The 24,966-nt window shown below is 30.3% G+C and overlaps 1 protein-coding gene and 1 long non-coding RNA gene across 3 annotated transcripts; one reads left to right on the top strand and one right to left on the bottom strand.

Moving 5' to 3' along the window:
- Window positions 1–1,755: 1,755 nt before the first annotated feature.
- On the top strand, window positions 1,756–5,841 carry LOC148789299 (uncharacterized). Its single transcript, XR_016066499.1, has 3 exons — window positions 1,756–2,043; window positions 4,777–5,355; window positions 5,523–5,841. It is a non-coding gene; the product is annotated as an uncharacterized LOC148789299 (long non-coding RNA).
- LOC105156814 (NAC domain-containing protein 7) lies at window positions 3,880–12,728 on the bottom strand. Of its 2 annotated transcripts, none has more exons than XM_088882866.1 (4): window positions 12,070–12,447; window positions 10,071–10,262; window positions 9,711–9,986; window positions 3,880–5,348 (listed from the first exon to the last, which is right to left on the bottom strand). In XM_088882866.1, the coding sequence occupies exons 2-4, from the start codon at window positions 10,228–10,230 to the stop codon at window positions 4,765–4,767; spliced, it is 1,020 nt and encodes a 339-aa protein (XP_088738992.1). In that variant the 5' UTR covers window positions 10,231–10,262; window positions 12,070–12,447; the 3' UTR covers window positions 3,880–4,764. The 2 variants fall into 2 exon arrangements, with proteins under 2 accessions (XP_088738992.1, XP_088738971.1); XM_088882845.1 differs by lacking the exon at window positions 12,070–12,447 and adding an exon at window positions 12,502–12,728 and having other exon boundaries at window positions 3,882–5,348.
- Window positions 12,729–24,966: the final 12,238 nt, after the last annotated feature.

The following is a 24,966-nucleotide window of genomic DNA, read 5'->3' as shown; positions in this document are numbered from 1 at the left end:
TTTATCTAGGTCATTTAATTTTAATATGTTTATATCCAGGTAATTTGGAGAATTGAAACTATATTTGGATAGTTTCCCTCTCTCAATAAACCTTTTCTCTTTCTTAACTAATTCTTTTTTAATATTTAGAAGAGTATTTATATATATACACACACTTGTAAAAATTGAAGCACTCAAAAAAAAAAAAAAAAAATGAAACAAAAAAGTACCATGCTTGATTGGAAGCTTTAATGGAAGCTATGTATGCCCAGTGTTGAAAAATCAACAGTGACTAAAGAAATGGGATTTAATGCAATTTATTTACTGTGATATTATAAATGAGTAAATTATCCCCATATGAAAAGAAAATAGTAATTTATTTCTTTATATTTTTTAAAATGAAGCAATTTACCCCTTTTCTAGAGAAGTAAATTTCTTAATTTTAAAATAAACAGGGGATAAATCGTGGCATTTAAAAAATACAGTGAGATAAACTGCTTCTTTTTTTTTTTATGAAAAGGTAATTTGTACATTTACAATATCACATGTTACTAAATTGCATTTTTTCAGTAAAGAAATAACTCAAATTGCTTCAGTCTTACTCCTTTTCCCTCTGCAAGTGGATCAGAACATGAAATGTGGAATGAGAGAGTGTGAGACCAAAAATCATTGAAAATAAAACCTTTTCAGCATCACTTTTCAACATTGTCCATCAGGAAATGTACCCTCGTCCCCCGTCAACTGTTTTTCTTCATCATTATTTCTTGATCAATAACCTTTTAATTTCTACATGAAATGAATTAATGCATTCACTATTTAGATGAAAGGATTTTAAATCGGGTTTAATGTAATTTATATTTTTATGATATTAGAAATGAGTAAATTGTCTATCAATAAAAAAATACAATAGTAAATTATCTCTCTGTATTTTTTAGGGAGGTAAATTGCTTCATTTTAAAAAGTATTGGGAGATAAATTATTGCTTCTTTTTTTTTTAAAAAAAAAATGGGATAATTCACTTATTTGCAATATCACATGGTATTTGTTTGTAATTTTTTCTTTTTAAATCGTTCAATAATATAATTGGTGTAATTGTTTTCAAAAGAAGATCGATTATTTAGTTTCTATGACTTGCCACATCACCCGCTGACATGGAAAATGTGGCAAGTCGTGCCACCTTGGGTTTTTGTTTTTTTAAGAAAAATCGAAAGAATTTGTCAAGTCAGCTTCAAATAGCTAATAATATTTCACCCCTAATTTATAAGTACACATGGACTCAAGTTGGGTAAAACTCTGGGGAATATTGTCTCAAAATTGAGCAATTAAAAAAGTCAGAGGACCATTTTACAACTCCAGAACATTCAAAGACTAAAATGAAAAACGAGCATAATTAGAGGACCAAAATTACCTTTAATCTAAATAATTAATGAAAATCCGGTTATTAATAGGACAAATGGTGTATCTATCCTAAAACATGGGATAAAAAATGCTATTAATTTGTTCCATATTCAATCTCGATCAAACATTCCTCCATGCCTGTTTTCATGAGAAGTCTTGCAAAGAATGAGTCTGCAGGGACATCAGGATGCTGTACAAGATCAGTATGTGTAGTGTGTGTTTGCAGAAATGGGAACACCATTCGGAACCCATGAGAGCACGCCTAATGATTGTGTCCCTTATGTAATTGTCATTGCCTGAAAGGGACACACATGCCTTGAACTCAACGTACCCATGGCCCCCCCACCTCTATAACGGCTGAACCACACAATCATTCGTTGTTCCTCATTCTGATCGCACCAATTATGATAAAAAACCTGAAGATATTAGGACCCTAGTTTTCTCAGTTATAGGAACCAACTGAAATTCGAAGATATATATGCATCTGATCATCAGCTCCCGCCCCCGCCTGTTAATTTCTTACACAAATCCTCTTGAAATTCCGACAGTTACTCTTCTTCTACAAATGAGGAAGACAGCCAGTTTGTCCCATGCTACTTCAGCAGCGAAAACCCTTGAGAAGGCTGGAATACGCCTGCATTTTGCATGTATAAGATGTGTTTGCAGGTACGAAATCTATGTTTTTGGTGGTTTCAAATTTTATTGCATCTTCGGATATATACATGGATAACGTAATTTTAAATATTGTTGTCTTGGCGTTTGACTTCATCAAGGATAATGGCTGTCTCTTCAGTTAATAAGCGCTATACATCATCGTACGTGTTATGTATTCGTAGCTTCCTTCGGTTGGTCTTGGTTAAGCCATTGCGTCAGGGAACAAACAAGTGTTTTATTCAGTTATATAGGAGGTTTGATCAGAGTTTATTTATATATATTTATTTAATTATAGCTAATTGTCATAATTAAACTAACTAATCGTAGTAGATATTCATTGACCACGACCATAGCCGTGACTTTTACGAAACATTTGTCATAGTTAAAAATTATGGCAAAAATATTTATTATGGCTCATAGCAATAGCAATAACAATTTTCATGATGAATAAGTTAAATTTTATCATCGATTTTTTTTATAATTAATAATAGCTATTTTCCACGTTTTTAATATATATCCACTAAAACAATTGGCAATTGTAAATTTTCTTCTAATGATGGCATTGTAGAACACGTTATTAAAAACTCTAGTTGTTAGAAAAAAGAAAAAAGGGACTTTCCAAATATATTTATAATTTTTAATACATTCTATCAGGAAAAATTGCATTTCCCAACTACAAATTAGCCCATTTGTAATTATGGTCCTATTACTTTTGAATTTATCATATTGTAACCCTTAACTTACCATATCATATTACATTTAATTGACCAGCTCTTCAGCTCCTACATCTATCTTGTATAAGCCTGTACAACCTTATCTTTTCTCTTTTAATAAATGGAAAGCTTCCGATGATGTTTTTTCAGCTTGCAACATATATATTAATGTAATGGGACTTGGAATTAGGTCACCCTTACATGTTTTGACACTATATAAGAAATATTACTGAGGTAAGGCCTAATTTACTATAGTTAAAAGTGATAATTATGATTGTGCAATAGTTATTAGCAGTTGTTTTCTGTAAGTGCGATTAAAATATACAGTTAAAATCATGGTAAATATTCATTGACTATATTTTTAGTATCATAAGCTAGGAGGTTTATACATTTAGTCTCTTGTTTTATGGGATTTTTAAAATACTCCAAAAATTAAAATATTCGACATATTTGGTCATTTGCTTTACAAGATTTTTAAAATAATCTCAAAATTGAGGAAACTCGACAAGTTTGGTCCTCTACTCTATGAGATTTATGGGACTAAATGTGTCCAGCTCTTTCAATTTTGGAACCATTTTTAAATTTCCGTAAACCATAGGATTAAATGTAGAGTTTTCCCAATATTTATGTAACTTTTCATGACCTAATGGTAAGTAACTATTTTATTTTAGGCTTAAATATATTATTTGTCTCGCAACTTAGATTATTTGACCTTTCTCTCCTTTAACTTTAAGGTAGCATTTTGTTCCTAAATTTTTTTAATTTACGCGATTTCGCTCTTTTTTCTCTTAAAATTCACCCTAGCTATTTGCCAGAAAAATTCATTTGATCTCACGTGATTTTTTTAAAATTGGAGCTATTGTATCTATTGACTCATTTTTATCGATATTTTTGTCCTTTAACATTCTAGGAATGCATTTTGATTTTATATCTTTTTAATTCTCATAATTTCAGTCCTTTTCTTTCATAGAAGTTTACAATTCTTGTTGATGAAGGTGAAATTCGGCAAAAAAAGGAACGATAAATGGCCTATTCTATAGGACCAAAATGCATTTAACCTTTTTATTTTATATAATCCTAAGAAAATTGCATTTTATGTCCTACAAGTTAACTTGTATTGCATTTGAATCCATTATTTTTAACTTACCACATTGCATCCATAACTTGAGAAAATATGCAATTTTAGTCTAATGCTTTAATTTTGTTAAATTTTTTAGAAGAACAATCTTAATTCCCCTAAAAACTTCACAGAATTTATGTCATGCACAAGTTTTCATAAAAAAATGAATTGAATTATCATTTTGGGACTAAAATTACGAATTTTGCGGAAGGGTGAGGTGCAATTTAATAAGTTCAAAAATAATAAAACAAACGTATTAATAAAAAACTAACTAATAAGAGGTAAAATGCAATTTTTCCTCCTAAGTAACATGGACAACAAAAGATCAATGCTCTCTCTCTATAACTCAGGTTGTACAAATGCATGTTCATTAATGAAATACATGATTCAACATGAGTACACGGTCCGAAGCTCGCTTTACAACATTAATCTGCATATACATACTTATTAGTAGCTTCTCAGTATATATACTATAAATGTCTGAGGATGATGAGACCATAATCACCACTTCAATTTTTACAATATACATCAGTTAAGACAGTATATATATATAATATTAATTCTTTCTCCTAGTTATATATTTAAAGGGTAAAAGCAATTTACCATTCTGTAATATTAGAAATGAGCAAATTACCTCCTATGAAAAATAAATAGTAATTTACCCTCATGTGTTTTAAAAACTGAAGCAATTTACCTATGCTTCATTTTTTAAAACATAGAGGGGGGTAAATTGCTACATTTTGAAAAACACGGGGAGAAAAATTGCTATGTTATTTTTTATAAAGGGGTTGTTTGCCTAGTTTGCATAATACACATAGATAAATTGCAATTTACCATATATTTAAATCTCATAATTAATTAGTATATAGTTACCCAATTTTATTCTCTACTTCATGTCTCTTACTTCCACAGGTAGAATTGGGAAGTCGTGGTGGTCGATATCGACGTAAGTTCTGTTTTCATCTCATTCTCCATCATTCCGATTGATTCAGAAACTTGAACACAACCCTCGTTTGAGTCATTACCATCATCTTGGCTGAGCTGAGAGGCCACAAATTTGTCGAGCACCCGCCAGTCAGTGACTTGATCCGATGCTGCTTGCTCGTTGTTCACGTTGATGTAGAGCGTGTTACAGTGCATTTGGTCACTTTCTTGGATACAGTCGACGTCTTGTAAGCGGTAAGGGACGATGGAGTGGCAACTGATCACACTGCTGCCGGATTGTTGTAGTTTGGGGCTTTCTAAATTGGGAAGCTGGAGAAATGCATCGACATTGTTGGGCATTTTGTATTGCATCTCGAGCTCTTGTTTGCAGGTGTGACTGTGAGGAGGGTAGGAAGCGAACAGTGGGGATATACGCCTCGCTGGATCGAAATCCGACATGGAGGAGGGTTGGTCGTCGTACCAATAGGGTGAATCGTGCTCGCCCTCTTTTCTTGTTGTGGCCATTCTCTTCTTGAATACCCTGCAAACTACCCATCCTTCTTCCTGGTACAATGATTTAAATTTGATCAGATACTATGTTAGATTGAAGAAATATTTGCATTCAAAAGAAGTAGTTAAATAATACCATATATATATATATGTATATATATATATAGTTCATCATGCATGCATAATTGACATGAAATAACTCGTTTAATTTCTTTGTTTGATAGGTAAATTCAAGGAAGGGTTGCAGTTTTGGGGGATGTTTATAAGTTTCTATAAGCTTTTGAAAATTGTTTGGTAATTATTTTAGAAAAATGCTTGATTATAAAATTCTAAAATAAGATGTTTTAAATTTTATAAAATCTTTGAAAAAGAAAAAATTCATTTTATCTATCTTCTTTTAAAACATCTTGCTGTGTATGGTTAATACTTCAAAACACAAATGAAAAAATTGTAATTTTAGTCCTGTAACTTAGAAGGAGTAGCAGTTTTAGTCCTATACAAATTGATTTTAGTTTAATTGTATAACTTTATAGTTTTGGTATTTTAATCTTTTTTCGGCCTATTTGATCGAAAATTCAATTTTAATCTTGTACGTAAATAAATTCATGAAGGGCCAAAAATGCCAACTCTCCCAAGTTATAGGACTAAAAATGCCAACGTCCCCTAACTTACAAGATTAAAATAGCTCGAAAAATTTTTAAAATATGATCATGTGCATGTCACATGACTTTTTCCGTCCATCTTTGTCGGAATAGGACCAAAATCGTGAAAATCGCATACTTACTGGACCAAAATGCAAAAATAGAAACATACAGGATAAAAATGTCAAATTCTTATACTTAAAGGATGAAAATTGCAATTTTTCCTACAGAAATATGCCTTTATTATTTTGGCTATATTTAATTTTAATTTATACATATTTTACACTATTTTTTGAATGACCGAGGATTTCCTCTCTCACTCTCCCCAACTTTATGACATCTAACATTGATTATCTGTTAAAATTTTATTTGGAGTTCAAATAATATTTATGAAAGTATTTTAAAATGATTAGCTACAAATTATATCAAGAAATAGCTACTTGATCTTCATGGTATGATATATATATATATATATATATAAATATTCTTTGATCATTTTATAGCTTATTAGTGTTTGTGCGAGCTTTATAAAAGCACTTTTTCAGTTTCTGACTTAAAAAAAGTACTTTTGAGATATTTGGGATGTCAACTTGTACTTTTAAAACTGCTAAAAAAAGTGTTTTTAGGTTAAAAGTTAGAAGTAACTCGGGAGGTGCTTAGCTGCTTTGGCTTTTCTGTAAATAAATTCAACTTCAATTGTTACTATTTTACCCATATAATTAATACCCTTAATTTCAAGGTTACTGTTTTTTGATTTATCTTAAAATTTTCATATTTAAAGTTGATATTGAAAATTTTAAATAATTGAAATAACTAACAATAATCAAATTTACACGTTCACACATTAAATATTTTATAATTTTTACATTTTATTTTCTATATTGTCTAATTTTATTATTTATTTATCATAAAAAATATAAATTAAATAGCTATGATTAATTAATAAAATATTTTTTTCATTAATGAAAATTTAATTTTTGCGTATGAATCAATAATTATATTACTTAGTGGAAGCATTATTAAATCAAAATTTTATTTTTCTATTAATATTTCAGAAAAATTGAATATGATATATATTAAGCAAATAAAATTTATTAATTTTTATGAAAAAATAATCATTACAGACAAATGGCAGATGCAAATATAACAAAAAAATATTATCTTTTTAACATATGGGGATAAAATAGTCTTTAATCAATTAAATTTATTTTAGAAGTGATTTTTTCCCAAACACTATCTAATTCAGCTTTTGTTTAATTTTTACTTTTTTTACAAACACTACTTACTTTTGGATCGGAGTTCTTCTTGAACGAATCTATTTCTATGTAAAAATAGAACGTCTTGTGAACGTCTTTGTTAAGGTTAAGGATTTTCAGGCGAACCTATGGTTGGTCAAGGAACCTTGCATGCATTATATTAGGTATCAAAGAAAATCCATTCTGGCTTCAAAAGGGACGTCTCTTTTCATGAATAAATGAAAATGTTACCTTGTCACTTTTTGGCAATGGCATTTTTCGCTGTGGTTGCATCCAAGAAGGATTTATATAAACCAATTATCCAATCATTCCTTTGAGTTTTTGGGCTATCTTTCAAGCGTGCGAATGAACCCTTCAGTGGTACGGAGTCAAATTCTAGAAAATTCATTTCTAACTTTCAACTTTCTCTATAAAAATCACTTTTTTAAAAGCAGAAGTTTTGGCAAAAACCCTGCCAAACATCCTATAAAATATGAAAATATTTTATAAGCTTTAATATTTTAATGGTTTACAAGCTTATTTTTACGATAAGATCTAGCATCTTATAAGCTCATAAAACATTTTATAAGATGTATTGGCTCATAAGTATAAGATGTATTGGCTCATAAGTATAAGATGTCTTACATAAACTTCGAGGTTGTTTGGCAAATTTTTTTTTTAAAGAACTTCTAAGATCTTAAAATATGATGTTTTAGATCTTATAATCTCTTCAAAAAAGAAAAGTTAAGTTCACCCATCTTTTTCTAAAATATCTTATAACTTCTTTAATTTTAATATCGAGCAGATAAAACAACACATAATTTTATTAGTATTTCACTTTTACCCTTCATATAATTTGCATTTTAATTTACTCCGAGAGCAAAATTATCTATTTGTATAGTTTTTTTATATAATAATAGTTTGATAGCTTTTTCAATAATTATTATAATATGAGAGTTATTATGCGAGATCTTCAACATTTTATGAACTCTAACATTTTATTTATCCAAATACTTAAAGAGTTTATCATTAAAATAGATCCAATATTCCATCCACGTTAATCAATATTGGAATTATTTTAGATATGGTCAAAATATTTTTTATATAATTTTTAACTACAATTAATATTTTGAAAATAATTAGATATGGTCAGAACATTTGTTATATAATTTTTAACTACAATTAATATTTTAATTTTATTTTCAGAAATAATGACTAACAGTTGTACATAATCATAATTAATTAATATTTGTCACTATCTTTACTTTTGATATTACTTAATAATGAATCATGATAAAAAATTATATTTGTCTAGTAATCAAAAGGATAAATCAAATACTGTCTCCAGGATAAATTTGGAAACTCCAATAAGACTAAATTGTGTGCTTCATACATTCTTAACACACACACACACATATATATATATATATGAGTCTCATTATTGTTTTCCTGATAATTTCTATTTCAGTTGCTAATATCAAACTATACATTAGCAACAGTCTATATCTAGTATTATTAGATATTACTGAAAATGTGCATTATGGTAAAATTATATTTTACATCTCATAAGTTAGTCTTTTATTTTTGAACTCATCACAAAGCATCCCATGTAAAAAACTTACGATTTTAGTCTTAATTTGTAATTCTGTTAAATTTTTATGAAAACAACCTTAATTCCCCCTCAAAGTTAACGGGGCTCGTGCCACGCACTTGCTTTTTTCGTTAGAAATTTAATAAAATTAAAGTTTGAGATTAAATTAAATTGCAACTTTTAAATTATGGGATGTGTGAACTTAAAAATAAAGAAATCAAAATCCTAAAGAAAAGAAATATGATTTCCTTGCCTATACATAATTAAGCTCAAATAATAATAGCTATAATCTTTTTTTTTTTTTTTTTTCAATTACACGGCAAGTGTTGTTTAGATGAAACCTACGTTTTATACTCATGGCCAAAAAGAGTTTGACGGTGAATAAACTAAGTTTTTGTGTCGATTTTTATTTAATTATATGTAATAATAATTATTTATCATGATTTTAGTTTATAGTCAATAAAACTGTGAGCGATATTAAATTTTCTTCTAGTGTACTAATTAACCACAATAAACAATAGTCTTAAATAGTTTTTTGGTCTCGTAACTTAGATCATTTAGCGTTTTAGTCCTGTAACTTTCTAAGGTAACATTTTGGTCTTACATTTTTCTAACTTTTACAATCTTAATCCATCTTTTGCCGGCTCTTCTAACCGGTAAAATGCATGTGCATCTCAGATTAACTCATTTCCGACAGTATTTTTGTTTACTACTTTTAAAGTAGTATTTTGGTCTTACAACTTTATAAATTTTTTTATTTTTGTTCTTTTTTCCGTCGGAGTTCACCCTTATCACTGATGGAGGTGAACTCTGGTGAAAAATAGATTGAAATCAAAAAAATTAAAAGACGTAGAAGTAAAATGCTACCCTAAACCTAACTTACGGGATGAAAATGAATTGAATCCATAAACAATAATTAATATGATGAATACCTAAGGTATATACTTGCCTGGGGAGCTGCATTTTCATTTGATTCGAGCCGGTACTCGTGCATTATCCAGTCTGATTTCTGTCCATTGGGGGCTCGACCTTGATAAAACACCAAAGTCTTTCTCATCCCAATCAAACTGTGCTTCAGATAAATAGCCTTATCTCTTCCGGTGGCTTTCCAGAATCCCGCTTTCGTTGCTCTATTCGTGCGCGTTCCGGTCGGATACTTCTTGTCTTTATGACTAAAGAAGTACCACTCATTCTGCTCCTCAGCCCCTATCCTGCAAAGTTCTGTATAGTTTCGCTCAAACGTTAGAATGAAAAACGAGACGAGAACATATAAATTCAAGGATATCTAGGTTAGTTTGTACATACCTTGAAGATCCCATGGCTCGATTTTGTAAAGATCGATGTCTTTGATGACGTCTAGGTCGATTCTTTTCGAGGCAATCTTTTTCCGGAGATAGTAATCGACCAGTTCTTCGTCTGTCGGGTGGAATCTAAATCCGGGAGGAACATGTGTAAACGAATTCATGTTCTTGCAGTTGTCTGTAGTTTAATTAACACCTGTAATTTGCATCAAGAACAGCAGTGTGAGCTGCATTTAGGACATAAACTAAGGAAAGTTTCAGAAACAAATGAATGTTTGCAGCTACCTTAACAACAATCAACTTGCAAATTATCGTTATGGGTGATACAAGTGAAGACAGTCCCACATAATTAATGAATTTTCATGTCAATTAATTCATATGCCATTTTGTTCTAGCTATTTCAAAGGTATTTCAACTACATTTGAAATGATGATCTAATGAGGAAGAATTTGCAAAAACGACTTTAAATGACCGCATTTGGAAACCAGTTAAATCTATCAACGTTCAATAAAATATAGTTAAATATTAGCATCGAAGATCAATTTGAAATTCATGGAATTTAGAATTATTCAAATAAATCCAATACAAAATCCATATTTTTAAATCTATCAGTCCAAATACATCCTCCGACACCCGAATGTCCGTTTCTAGTAAGAAAAAACATAATAAAAAGATAAAATTACAGAATAGGTCCAGTGTAGATATGCAAATTGTGAAGCTTGATAATGTTTATATATACATATGCAATGTTATTCTAGAAATATACCAAGAGTTTTCTATTTATTTACTTAATTTTTTGTCTAATTCCTTTTATATAAATGTGCCTATATATATATGTAGAATAAAAATTAACTATAGGTATAATAATTAATCCATTGATCATCTTTGTCATTCATATGACCAAAAAGCACTGAACCTTTAATATAACTTGATGAAGATGGATTCATGTATATTTATATATATATATATTATATGTAGGTAAAACTACTCAAGTTTGCTTTTGCTTGAGGGCATGAAACGTGAACGAAATACTTATTACAACAAAAAGAGATGGTTCCTCCACTCACAAAAGTGAATGCTGGAGAGAAAAAAAGGAATATCTATCTCCAACATATATATAATTAATTCATCTCTTTTTACCCTAATGAAACACCAAAAGTGGGACTGAATTATTAAATAACATACTTAACCGAATAAAAAAAACAAATTACATAATGCTAAACCTGGATGGAAGAATTTGTAAAAATGAATTCAAATGGCTCAATATTAGATAAATTTTTTAAACTCGTTATAATGTCATGACACGATATACTTCAAAATACGACTTCAAGAATTTAAAATTCGTTGTAATGTGTAATTTGCAAAACAAGGTTAAAAAGATTTGTTATCATGAATTGAAATTCTTAATTTCAAATCATTCAATTCAAACACAGTTTAAAAGAAAATATCATTGCATATATATATATATTGATTTTTTCTTATGAAAAGGGTGCAAACTTAGTACAATTTTTTTTTTCTTTGGGAGAATCCAACGGTGCCGTGGCGAGAGTTTGACCTGACCCCTACCTGTTTATTAATTTCAAAACAATACTCAAATACATTTTTAAGAAATCATAAACAAGAGAGATCTACCCAGACTATATGAATTGCCCAGAAAATCATGTCATCCTTAATTTGCATAAAAAGTAATAGTCAAACTAACAAAACACACACACACATACACAATATATATGCCAGATTACTTTGACACAAGATAAGTCAGTCTGAAGAAATGTGTAAAATTATGAGTAGAGTATCAATGTAAGAGAGAGAGAGAGAGAGAGAGAGAGAGAGAGAGAGAGAGAGAGAGATTTAAACTAGCAGAAAACTTGAATTTTCAGTGTAAATTTTGTCCCATGTCAAAAAATATCTATATACAGAAATATATTTTATATATATATTATCAAGTCTTGAAATTAGTATAGAGAGTTTAATTAACAGTACATGAAAAGGAGAAAGATAACCTCTGAATCAAAGTTCTTGTGGATCTGACTTAATCCCAACCCTAATATTCACTCAGGAAAAGGTAAAGGAAACCCCCTTTTCTCCTAAGCTCGATCAGTCAACAAATTACTGCTGGAGAGGAAAAGCAAAGCAAAAGCCTTTTACTCGGGAATTGAACCGACCCTGAAAACTTTGTCCCCCGATTGTCAAAGAATGATCGGATCCCGAGAAAAGAGGAAAGGAAAAGTAAAAGCAGAGGGGAAATGAAAGGTTTTTCCCTTCTGGGCAAATGGTAAAACAAGAAGAAAAGGATTCATATATAGGGTTTTGTGGTGCGAGGAATATGACGAGCATGTACAGCATCAATGGCTGTCATGCAAACCCTCACTGTGTGTGTTTATGTATCTATATGTGTATGTAAATGTTTACATGTATGTGATGATGACAGTCACCTTGGCTTGAACTGGGAGGAAACTTGATTGTGGGAAAAAAGGGGCGGCGGAATAACTGGTGGCAGTGAAGTACTCCACCACCCTCCCACCAGCAACTGATGTAGACCACAGCGGTGCGGTTTAGCTTGCTCGCTCTCTTCTGTCTGTGTGCGTGTGTATATATCGATGATGGTAAGCTTAATTAAGAGAGAGAAAGAGGTGGGAGAGAGAGAGAGAACTCAAAAGCTGACGGCATGAACCACCAGACCTTCTTAAAAGAAGACCTCATACCCGACCAAAAAGAATGTCTTGATTTAAAAATATTTGTAATAAAACTCGATTCCTATGTTTGTTTTTCCCTAGATCAAGACAATTAAATAGGGAAAAATGCAAACAATTCCTTTTAAAAAATAAATAGTAATTTATCTCTCTATATTTTTTAAAATACAATAATTTAGCCCTTTATGATTTTTAAAATGAGGCAATTTACCTCTCTTGGAGTTAAATTGCTTCATTTTAAAAAATATAGGAGAATAAATTACTATATTTTTTTCATAAGGGGATAATGTGCTCATTTCCAATATCATATGGAGATAAATTACTATTCACCCTAATTAAATATAATAAAACTCCCTAATAAAAAAATGTAGCTGAATAAAATGTAGTCGAATCTGGCTACAGATAATTTGCGTTTGACTGAAGGATTTGAATTTAATTAGGGGAAATGTTTTGGGATGTAGGGTTCAAAGTGACTTTAATATGGAGTTAATTTGAAATGCATTCTCAAGGTGAAAGAATAACACAAAATGGTTTTAAAAAATTCGTTTACATACAAAGAATTTAATTTATTTTCAGGAATATATGGATCCACGTAATTAACTTGGCAAACTAGTGTTTGAAGCAAATGATTTGAAGGTGAAATTTCAAAGGAATTATAAATTTTGATTTAGGAGGAATCACAGGACGATCAATTTCTGCACACGTTCGGCATTTCTTTTATGACTATTAGTAAGAGGGATCGTCGTTCATTGCAAAATTCCATTGATTGTTAGGGATATTTTCTTGTTAATTTTTTCATCTTTTAATAGACTTTGTTCAATTTTCATATTTTCTATAGTTTTGTCTGAGACTAATATATTTGTCATGTTATAAATATGTTATGATATTTTTAGACCTAGTTCCATAATTTTATGAGTTAGATGGAACAAACTAAGGTAATTTCATCAGTTTGAGTATTTAAAGATTTGAACTTGTGAGAAAAATCTTGGATTTAGGTGAAAACAAACAACGAATAATTAAACAATAAATTTATATAAATACCCATACTACGTACTAATTATGGAATTCAAACCAAGATCTCATATATATTTCTTCACTGTAAATTAAATTTTGGAATTAAGAAATCAAAATGGCTTAGTTTTGATTTAATTCGAGTTCCAATAATATTCCAACAATTGAAAAACTTCAATATATATATATATATATATATATATATAGAGAGAGAGAGAGAGAGAGAGAGAGAGAGAGAGATTACTAATTGCTAATTAATGAAGCTGTAAGTATGAAGAATTTACTGTTACGAATTTAAAACAATAAGCATCAAACAATCTAATTGAAAAGGTCGTACTAACTATTTATGCATTTTTTCTTTGGATTATAAAGAATATTATCTTTAACAATTAAGAATATTGTATATATATATAGGAAGTAGCAAATTATTATAAGGAAAAAGTATTATTTTAGTTCGCTAAGTATGCCTAATTTTAATTTTAGTCCGATAATTATGTCCATTTTTGTTTAGGTCCAGTAACTTACGAAATTGCTTACTTTTAGTCCTTTGGCAGATTTTCGGACAATTTTACCCCTATGAGTGCATATGAACTAAAACTGTCTTTCAAAAGTTGCATATGGGTAAAATTGCCCGAAAATCTGTCAGAGAACTAAAAGTAAACAATTTCGTAAGTTATTGGATCTAAATAAAAATGGACATAGTTATCGGACTAAAATTAAAATTAGGCATATTTAGCGGATTAAAATAATACTTTTCCCTTATTATAATACACTATAAAAAATTGAATTATTTTGTATATTATATATCACTTCACCTTAAAATTAATGTCAAAATTTAAATTTTGGCAATAATTAATCCGATTTTACGTAGCTATATATGGCCAAAGCAGTTGTCATAGTTTTTAATTATAGTTATCAATTTGAGATCACTTGAAAAAGCAACGATTAACAATTATTGCATAGCCATGATTCATTAATATTCAGCATAATTTTTAATTTTTAATCATGATAATTAATCACAATAAAATTCATATTTATTCTAATGATATGGTGCAATGCTCTCATATTATTTTGCTTGTCCAATTTAAGAATATAGTTGTTTTATTTTAAAGTATATCCAAGAACCAAAAGAACACTCCTCTTCCTAATGTTACCAAACAGGTCAAAAATCAACCATATACAAAAACGTCAGATGAAAAGCTTCCACTAACTTGACATTCATTTTAAATTTAGAATTAATTAATTAAAATACGTGGAATTTATGTTTTTTTTCAGTTCGCAGCAGCACTGGTAATATTGCCTGTAGATATGAATACTTTTGTAAGGAACTTACAATTGATCAGTAAAAATATTAATGTATTTTAGGTATTTAAAATAACTTGCGATTAATGATGTTTTAGTTTAGTGGACGTTAAGCTTAAATTTAAAATTATAAATTTAATTTTATCAATCGTATAGATATTTATCTGACACTACAAGAAAATTTCTCAATAACTGAAGCTAATTAGCAAGAAGAATTATTATTGTATCTACGTTATTTAATTATTACGATAAATTTACTTGCTAATGAATTTAGCAACGAAATATTTTTTTGTTATTTGTATTATTTACTACAAGAAATTCACTTTCTATGATTTATATTAATGTAATTATGAATTTAACACTTAAAAAAAACAATTAATTAGGTGTAGCCCACACAAACCGACTCAATCAACTATGATGGCGACTGCCCTCCAAATGTTCAATGCATAACATCTATTCAAAGTTAAACATAACGAAAATAAGCCACTCTATATACAAGAATTTGAGAATTCATTGGGATAGAAAATGATAAAAAGGTGTAAGACTTTATTTTTAATTTTAAAAATAAAAAATTTAAAGAATTCATCAAATTCTCTTATTTTATATAATTATTAGCAGTTATGCCACGCCGTCTCTGCATGCATACAATAAATAATTGTTTATACTTTAAAATATATTATAAATAAGAATGAAATATATAAACCAACACATCACATTTAAAAATAAATAAATAATTAAAACTAATGTAGTGATATTTGGTGTCTATATGTCTATATATCTATACCCTATGTATACGTACTAATATGAAAATTTCACTCACAAACCGTTTTTGAGTGAAATTTTCATATTAATATACATAGATAGTATAGATATATAGATTAAAAGAAGAATTTAAATAAGGGTGGTGGAAAATATATAAAAATATTTTTGATAATTTTAAAAATTGGTTTCGCGATGTAATTAATTATTATTTATGAGTGAAAATAGAATTTATTTTTTTATATAGTATAAATTACAGATGATTAAGACGAAAACAGATGGAGTTAATAGGATGCTACCTCCTATAAAAATACTAATAGACACAAAAGGGGGAGAAAGACAACTTTCTCATTGAAAAACCATATGTTTTTTTGTCATGCAATGGTTAATTGAGGGGCGTTTAAGTCAATTTTTCTTAAATCCCAAATATATACAATACAATGGAGTGAAATGGGATTGCATCAAATTAAATTTCCACATGCCTTGAGGAAAAAATGATAAAAAGAATGAAAAGGGTAAAAAAAGCTAGATTGTAAATAAATTGAGTCGAATCCAATATTTTATGGTTCAAATTTATTAATTAGAATTTGATTTGGTTATTCACCTTATTAATTCCGCTCGAACAAGTTTTCGTTGAATCGAATTCGAGCAGCTTGATATTTTTTTAATATATTTTGCTATTCTTTACTAATCAAATCAAATTTGAGCAGAGTTCCAAGTGTTGCTGAACGAAAAACTTTATTAGAACTTGATTTAGTAAGTTTCACGAATCGGGCTCAAACAAATTCTATCAGTTAATAAAATAATTTGGTTTATCTTTCAACTTTAAAGAAAGGGATAATTACATTGATATACCCTAATGTTTGTATATTTCTACGTAAACTCCCTATAATTTTAAAAATTACATATATTACTCTTAACATTTGTTTTCGCCTAACAAAATAGATTCCTTTGTTAGTTAAAATTTACGAATTTACTATATTAACAATTGAATAAAAATTTATATTTACTGTCAATTGACTTAAATATAAATACTAATTGTACGAAAATAAATATCAAATAATTACTAAAAGATTAAATTATGAGAGATTTCATGTAATTATTATAAATAAAAAAGAAAAAAGAAAGAAAACCTTCGAAAAGATTCCTATGCTGATGTGGTCCCATTACGACAAACAACTGTGTCTTACGTGTCTAATTTCAATCCGGCGTGGGCTTAACACTGATTACTACGTTAAAACAGGCAGAGGCCGACAGTATTTTTCTAACTTTTACACGTGGGCCAACTCCGTTATCCCAGAAAATGGGCCCCGACCCGTTACTCGATAACGACACGTGCATCGAACTCTGTTTAGATATATCTGAGTACCTTGTGCGTGCCGATTAGTTAATCCATCTCTTCGCTTTTGCTTTGTACACCCCCCCGCCCCCCCCGTTCCTCGCCTCCCCCGTTGAGCCCAAAAAGAAAGTGTTAATTAAATAATAATTTAGAAATAATTATATTATTTTTTTTAAATTTAGTATAATTATACATAAATATAATATTAAAAAATGAAAGTGAAGCAAACAGCACACACGTTATACAATTGTCGGGTGGACCCCATGGCCATGCCACGTGCGATCACTTTTTTCGATGGGACGTTTTAGAACACTTTTGAAATTTTTACTAAATTTTTACTATTATGAAATTTTGAAATTTTTACTATTATGAAATTTTGAAATTTTTACTATTATGGTCAAAATATTTATAATCATTCTTAGTTATGCATTGTTATGGTTATTTTTGGCCTTATTGTTGAATAATGATTTATAGTCATTGCATTGGTATGGTCATTTATTATGTAACATTGATTTTTTATATTTTGTTGTAATAATTAACTATGATAAAAGATTATATTTTATTATTGTTGTGAGAATTATATAAGAAAAAGTATAAAAACACTTGACCTTATTGACAAAATATTTGATCCGTTTTTAATTATATATCGATTTTTCTTTATAAAATATGTACCGTATCTATCTGGTTATATGTGCGCAAGTATTGTATGCAACGATGGACAATTAACATATCTATATTAATATAGAAAAGAAAGACATTCTACACTAACTAATATCAGTTAATGACACATTCGCACCAAATTCTAAATATAAAAATTATATACCTAATTAAATAATTCTAAAAGAATTAATTATAACTACCGCATGCCCTCTATCACTACTACACCAATTTTTTTTGGTGTGTCGATAATACCTTAAATTAGTTCTTCTTTCTTTTTTTTTTTTTTAATTTTTTAAGTGTGATTTGTAGGTTTATACATTTTAGTTATATTTATAATATATTTTAAAATATAAAAAAATATTTATTATATGTACATAGAAACATATCATGATCATTAATTTTTTTTATATATATATAATGTAGGTAAATATCCCATATTGATTGTAAATGAGGAGTTTGATCAGTGGCTCCAAGATCTCCTCTCTGTAACGAGGCACCTTTAAAGACAGAACCGTGAGACTTATACAAAATCAAAACAGACAATACTTCATGTAACGGAATACCAATCGAATCACAACCATCATTAATATATATATATATATATAAAATGTAAATCTTGACTAAGGTATAGTACGATATTAGTGGAGGTAGCCAACACTAATGATTTCTGATGTAGACTCATTATTGTTCCTGTTCCCCACGTTTCAACTAAGAAAGGGTGGACTAAAATTCTTTCCGAAAAGGTCCACAAAATTTTTGCAAGAAAAAACGAATAGTGAGTAATTGGACTTTCTGCTTCACATTCACTCTCTTTGACATTGGACAAAAAGGTTGTCTTATCCAAGACATTAATTAATTTAAATTATTGGAAAATGGGACCTCTTAATGTCCAGTTCCTATTGGTCACCAAACACTTAAATTGATTTACATGAAGAAAGTTAAAACTGTGGTGTTCAAATAAAGGATTCTTCAAAGTTACCACATCAGTCAAAAGCTGTAGAGTTTTTTCACCTTCACAATGATTGACTTTGATGTGTGAATAGGTTTGAGAAGAATAGATCCCATATCCAACTTATGCTTACTTTTAACTTTAGCAATGAAGCCATTATAAGCACTGTAATTAAAAACAATATCAGTGATAAAAATATTAAAATATAAGAAATAAAGTATCATTGGTTAGATTTAATTATACAAATATTTTCTAATTTTTTTGAAATTTCATATAGGAAAAATTATACTTTTGGTCTTATATTTTTATAGTTTAATCCCATTTATTATGACTTTTTCATATTGCATGTGCTCCAAAAATTGAACTTCTTTTAAGAGGAAAAAAAATCGATCCTCGATTCATTTTGGTCCACTATGTATTACCATTATCAATATTTTATCAGTAATTTACAAAAAGATGTAAATTTAGTCCGATTTAGAGGTTTTTCTCAATTTTTTTGCCGGAATTTGCGACGCGTATGCTGAAATTGATGATGTGATAATAAAAAACTTTTATTGCTCACGGGGTTAATTTGAACTCCATCACTTAAAACAAAATTTGATCTTTTAATTTCTTATACTGCATTTTATAAGCTCAACTATACTATATAACATATATGGTTACAAGTATTTCATTATAAATTGATAATAACATTACAATGTATTACTTTTAATGCTAATATTTATATATTTGATATAATTATTTATATTAACATAATACATTAGTTATTTAACAATATTTAATACATTGTAATATATTATCAATTTATATTGAAATACTTTTAGATATATAGATTATACTGGATAGTTGAGCTTACAAAGCACAAATTGATTGTAGCACAAGTGGTGAAAGGTTTAGGTATTGTTCTAGTTTAACTAGGGTTCAATTTTACATATTTTTAGCAAAAGCTACTGGAAAATTGAGCAAAATTCTTAAATTAAACCAAATTTACATATTTTTATAAATTCATGGTAAAAAATTAATAATGGTAATACTTAATGGACCAAAATGAATCGAGGACAAAATTAAAGGACCAAATTGTGTTTTTTTTTCTTTTTTCAATATTAGTTCTCACATGTATTTTTCATCCAATAATTAATTGAGCCTTTAGCATTTTTATATTTTTTTATTAATTATTGAATGAAAAATGCACGTGACGACTAACATTGAGAACTTTTTTTGCTTATGGAATGCAATGTGAGAAAATCGTAACAAATAGGACTTAATTGAAAAAGGCCCTAATAATGCTTTTTTTTCCTTACATGTACATTTCCTGAAGGGGTGTTTTTGTAATGAATTTTATGGGGTATTTGTGTAATCGTTACTAAAAATAGAAAATATACTTGTAATTACAATTATTACAACCTTAGAAATTGTAATTATAATTTTTTGAAAAATAGTAAGTATTCGTGTAATGAAAGCTAAGATCAGGATGTGAATGTAACTTATCATTATGATTTTTGAATTAAATTTTTTTGGTCATAATAGTGATCCTCTCTAATTAATGGTGAATATAATTATCACCTATATTGACTATGATGGCGAGTAGAAATAAAAAATATTATTGGCAACACAAATATCAATATATATTGAATGATATGAAACCTTTTTCAAGGTAAAAATATAATGAATAATTTTACAGTTATAGATATACGTATATTGTTATAATTAAATACGAAAATTGTTGACTCGTGGGAATTTTTTACATTGATATTTGATTTTATTTAACTAATATACCATATTCTTATGTACAAATTAATATCATATATATATATATATCATTTATCTTATTTAGAGAAAGATTTTGCACACGTAACTCACATTTATGTTAAATGCAATAAAACTATAATACGATTTGCAATAGAAAAGAAAAGGTAAATAGGTGATTTTGGATATTGTTCAATCAATATAGTAGTTTTTTTTTTTAAATAAAAAAAATCAAAATTGATTCTCTAATTCTCTCCTCGACTAGAATTTCATGACCTATTTTTTTTTTTTTTTTTAACAGAAATAAGATATCACTATCAGAGCACGATCGACCCTCTAAGATAACAGGAGCTGTGGGAGTACTGCAATTAATTAATTTTTTACAGAAATAAAGTATCACCATTGCTACCAACTATATGTATATAGTTGTAAAGTTTACCATGAATGCTTGAATTTTATTATTCACTCAAATATTTTACGTAATTGATTTTTCAAAATATGACAAAATACACAAAATATAGCATCAAACACTACAAAAATTAAGTTTTCGCTATACTATATAAATAACCATGATTTAAAAATTGTGGTAAATCAATGCTATTAACCATAGCTAAATAAAGTCAAAACAAAAATTTAATTATTTACCATGATAAATTAATTTTCACCAGGATTTTTAGCCATAGCCAAAACATTTGCTATGATTATGGTTTTGATCATGGCAAATATTTTGACTATACTTGTGAAACAACGGCCAATAATCGTTGAGAAGCTGTAGTTAATTTGTATTTGTCACAATTTTTTTAATTTAATAATTAACCATAACAAAAAATTATATATTTTTCCAATGATATTAGGAATTCTAACTTGGATTTTATCTTTTCATTTAAACTCGAGAAATGAACATGGGGAACTACTGATCATAGAGAAGGAAATCATGAATTATGTGGTAGACAAGCTGGCGGATAATGTTAGAAAATTTCGTTTACTGACATGGCCTTTCCGAGTGTAGATTGGCTATACCTGCAAAAGGCATTGAGTAAAGCTTTGGCAAACTCGAAAGCAGTAGTAGGCCATACGTTTTGTGACCAAATACTATAAATTTTACATTGTACAGACGTCAATGTTAGTTTTGTCGATGTACATCAAGATAGGGGACTCTTCACATTTAAGGGCTGCTATTTGTTTTTTAATTATTACAGGCAGTAATATAAAGTTTAGAAATAGAAATTAAAAAATGATTAAAAATGGATCAAATGAATAACAAGAGTGATTCGTATAACAAGAGTGGTTTGCAGTGCCACAAACCATCAATTGTGAGTGATGTACAATATATATAAATATATACATATTCGTATAAATATTTGTTTTCCTTTTGAGTAATAGGGCTATAATAATTTTAATAATGCATGTAAAGTGTTAATTTCGCTTCACTTGAAATGGAGAGCTTCAGAAATAATGTTCGCTAATAATTTACTACGAGTAATGATTTTAAGCAGTACAGGATATATCACGCAAAATACAAGCACAATGTTTCAATTCATATACTCCTTTATCAAATGTATATGTTAGAAAAATAGAAAACGATATTGTGTCAAAATGAGAAGTGTTTGAGGGGCTTAAAAGATCGAGTGTGACAACTTCTGCATGGCTGGACGTCGAAACGCCTCTCACAAGTAGGGAGACCGATGCTCATCTGGTCTGCTGTCCAAGCTATTCCTGCCTATGTCATGAGTTGCTTCTGAATACCAAAATCAGTATTCGTACAGATTGAATGTATGGCGGCGAACTTTTTCTGGGATCAAAATTGCAATCGGAAAATTAATTGGATCTCTTGGTCCTCACTATGTCAGAGTAAGATGGACGGTGGCTTTGGGCACAAAACCTAACTTTGTGTCGAAGTAAGCTTGGTGTATTGTTACCTCATCGTATATCTTGGCTACCCAGACTCCTTCATGCTAAATATTTCCCTCATGGTAATTTTTTCAATGTGAAGGCTGAGGGCCATCGTTGGAGAGAGGTGTCGACTGGGGAGGAGTTTGCCTCTATTGATGGTAAGTGTATCATTCAAACTCCAGTGGGAAAAGTTCTGATAGACTGATTTGGCATTATCACCCTAAAGGAGTGTTCATGGTCTAAAGTGTGTATGATTTGGCGGTCTCACGGGCTATTGTAGCCAATACTCTAGCTTCAGGTAGTAGATTTAGCCCTTTGGGGGATTGGGTTTTCATCTGGGCTGCTAAAGTGCCACTGAAGGTCCAAATGTTAGCTTGGTGCAGTTGCAAGAATGCACTTCCAACCCAATTGAACCTCATCTCTAGTGGGATCCACTAGATGGAGTGTATTACTGCTACTGTTGCCCGGAGGATGGATTAGGCCACGTTCTTCATGCTATTCTTTTGCAAGATTAGTATGGGTGCTTTCTAATCTGCCATGGGGATTCCTCTGTTGAGATGATTTATCTATAAAGGATTGGATTAGCTTCCTCCATCATGGCCTTTTTCGGGGTGGTTTCGCACCTTTTCATATCTCGTCTTGGCTCTTGTGGAATAACCGCGACAATAGGATATTTTAGGAGCGTCCATTTTATGCAAAAATCCTAGTAGATCAGGCGACCAAAACCCTGCGCTTGATTAGTTTTTAGTCTTGTTTGGTGTTTTTTATTATTGTTGTGGATATGTTGTGTGGTCGTACTTTTTGTTCTATTGGAAATAAAATCTTATCATTTCTTCTTGAAAAGAAAAAAGAATTAATTCTTCTCCGTACGGAATTCTATTTTTAGAATTATGATACTATATTTTTTTTGTTTTTATTGAGCCAAACCGTTGTTAGGAAATGGATCGGGTTAAGATGGATAACAGGTGGAATATGAAGGCGATAAAAGACACACGAATTTGTTAACCCAGTTTGGATATAAATCCTACGTCTGGGGGCGATACCAAGCCAGGAGAAAACACTCAAAGAGGAGGAAAATTGAGGAGTACAACACACACACACTTGTATGCAAGTCTTCACCACACGTGAAAGACAACACTCACCCTCGTCTCAACTCTTTCTTTTCTCTCTACTCTATTCTACTTTGCTCTATGAAACAATGCTAATAAGAGTAGTATATATAGCCATGACTTATCCTTTTTCCAACTCAACTTGGGAATTCTAAGTTGAATCAGGTTATCCTTTTCTTCTTCAAATCAATCTTCACAACTTAACAATCTCCCACTTGAAGATTGATTAGCTTTTCTCCACTTCTTTCTTGGTACCGCCGGGTTTGTCCACTCTAGTCATCAAGGCCAGTCGAAGCCGTACACAGCTTCAACTTCTCCATCGCAACCGCCTTGGTCAGCATGTCCGCAGGATTCTTTTCTCCTTGGATCTTCTCCAGCTGCAGTGCCTTCTTCTCCAGAAGTTGTCGGATGAAATGGTACTTGATCTCGATGTGCTTTGTCCGCGAATGGAACGCGGGATTCTTTGCCAGATGGATCGCACTCTGGCTATCGCTATGAAGAATCACATCTGCCTGAGGTTTCCCTAATTCACCCAACAAGTGTTGCAGCCAAATGAGCTCCTTAGCTGCCTCAGTAACTGCCACGTACTCAGCTTCCGTCGTGGACAGTGTGACAACCTTCTGCAACTTTGAGACCCAGGATACGGCTGTACCGCCATATGTGAACACGTACCCTGTAGTGCTCCTCCTTTTGTCATAGTCACTCCCTGCAAAATCAGCGTCAACAAACCCAAACAAGGTAAGCTTGCCCTTACCAAACACCAATGCTCGGTCCTTAGTACCCCTTAGGTACCTAAGAATCCATTTCACAGCTTCCCAGTGCATCACTCCTGGATTGCTCATAAAACGGCTAACTACTCCCACTGCATGTGCTATATCCGGTCGAGTACAGATCATAGCATACATCAGGCTCCCAATTGCTGAGGCATACGGTGTGACTCTCATCTTTGCACGTTCGGAGTCAGTCTGGGGCGAATCACTGTTGGATAGTTTGAACTGATTTCCCAATGGCGTTCCAACCGGTTTTGCATTTTCCATCTTGAATCTGCATAATACCTTCTCAATATAATCAGATTGAGATAACCATAATTTACCAATACCTTTGTTCCTTGTGATTTTCATGCCCAATATCTGTCTTGCTTCGCCAAGATCTTTCATGTCAAACTTCCTCGATAACTGATCCTTGAGCCTATTGATCTCCTTGACATTTGATCCTGCTATCAACATGTCATCAACATACAGGAGTAGAATGATAAAAAACTCATCGAACCTCTTCACGTAGCAGCAATGATCAGCATTGCATCTAGAGAAACCTATCTCTAGCATGAAGTTGTCAAACTTCCTGTACCACTGCCGCGGAGCCTGTTTCAATCCATACAGGCTTTTCTTCAGGCGACACACCTGCTGATCATCTCCATTATACCCCTCTGGTTGTACCAT

This window comes from Sesamum indicum, linkage group LG1 (genome assembly GCF_026168435.1).
Source record: "Sesamum indicum cultivar Baizhima isolate 11 linkage group LG1, ASM2616843v1, whole genome shotgun sequence".
In the NCBI taxonomy this organism is placed as follows: domain Eukaryota; kingdom Viridiplantae; phylum Streptophyta; class Magnoliopsida; order Lamiales; family Pedaliaceae; genus Sesamum; species Sesamum indicum.
Note: the sequence above shows the minus strand (reverse complement) of the source record. Positions and strands in the feature narration are given on the sequence as shown.

Bases quoted from the DNA above. Each gene is read 5' to 3' on its own strand.
- LOC105156814 (XM_088882845.1), bottom strand. From the start codon at position 10,230: ATGAATTCGTTTACACATGTTCCTCCCGGATTTAGATTCCACCCGACA. The intron at 9,987-10,070 runs GTATGTACAAAC...GAAACTATACAG, and splicing joins CGAGCCATGGGATCTTCAAG to AACTTTGCAGGATAGGGGCT. The intron at 5,349-9,710 runs GTATATACCTTA...TGTACCAGGAAG, and splicing joins AAATGCAGCTCCCCAGGCAA to AAGGATGGGTAGTTTGCAGG.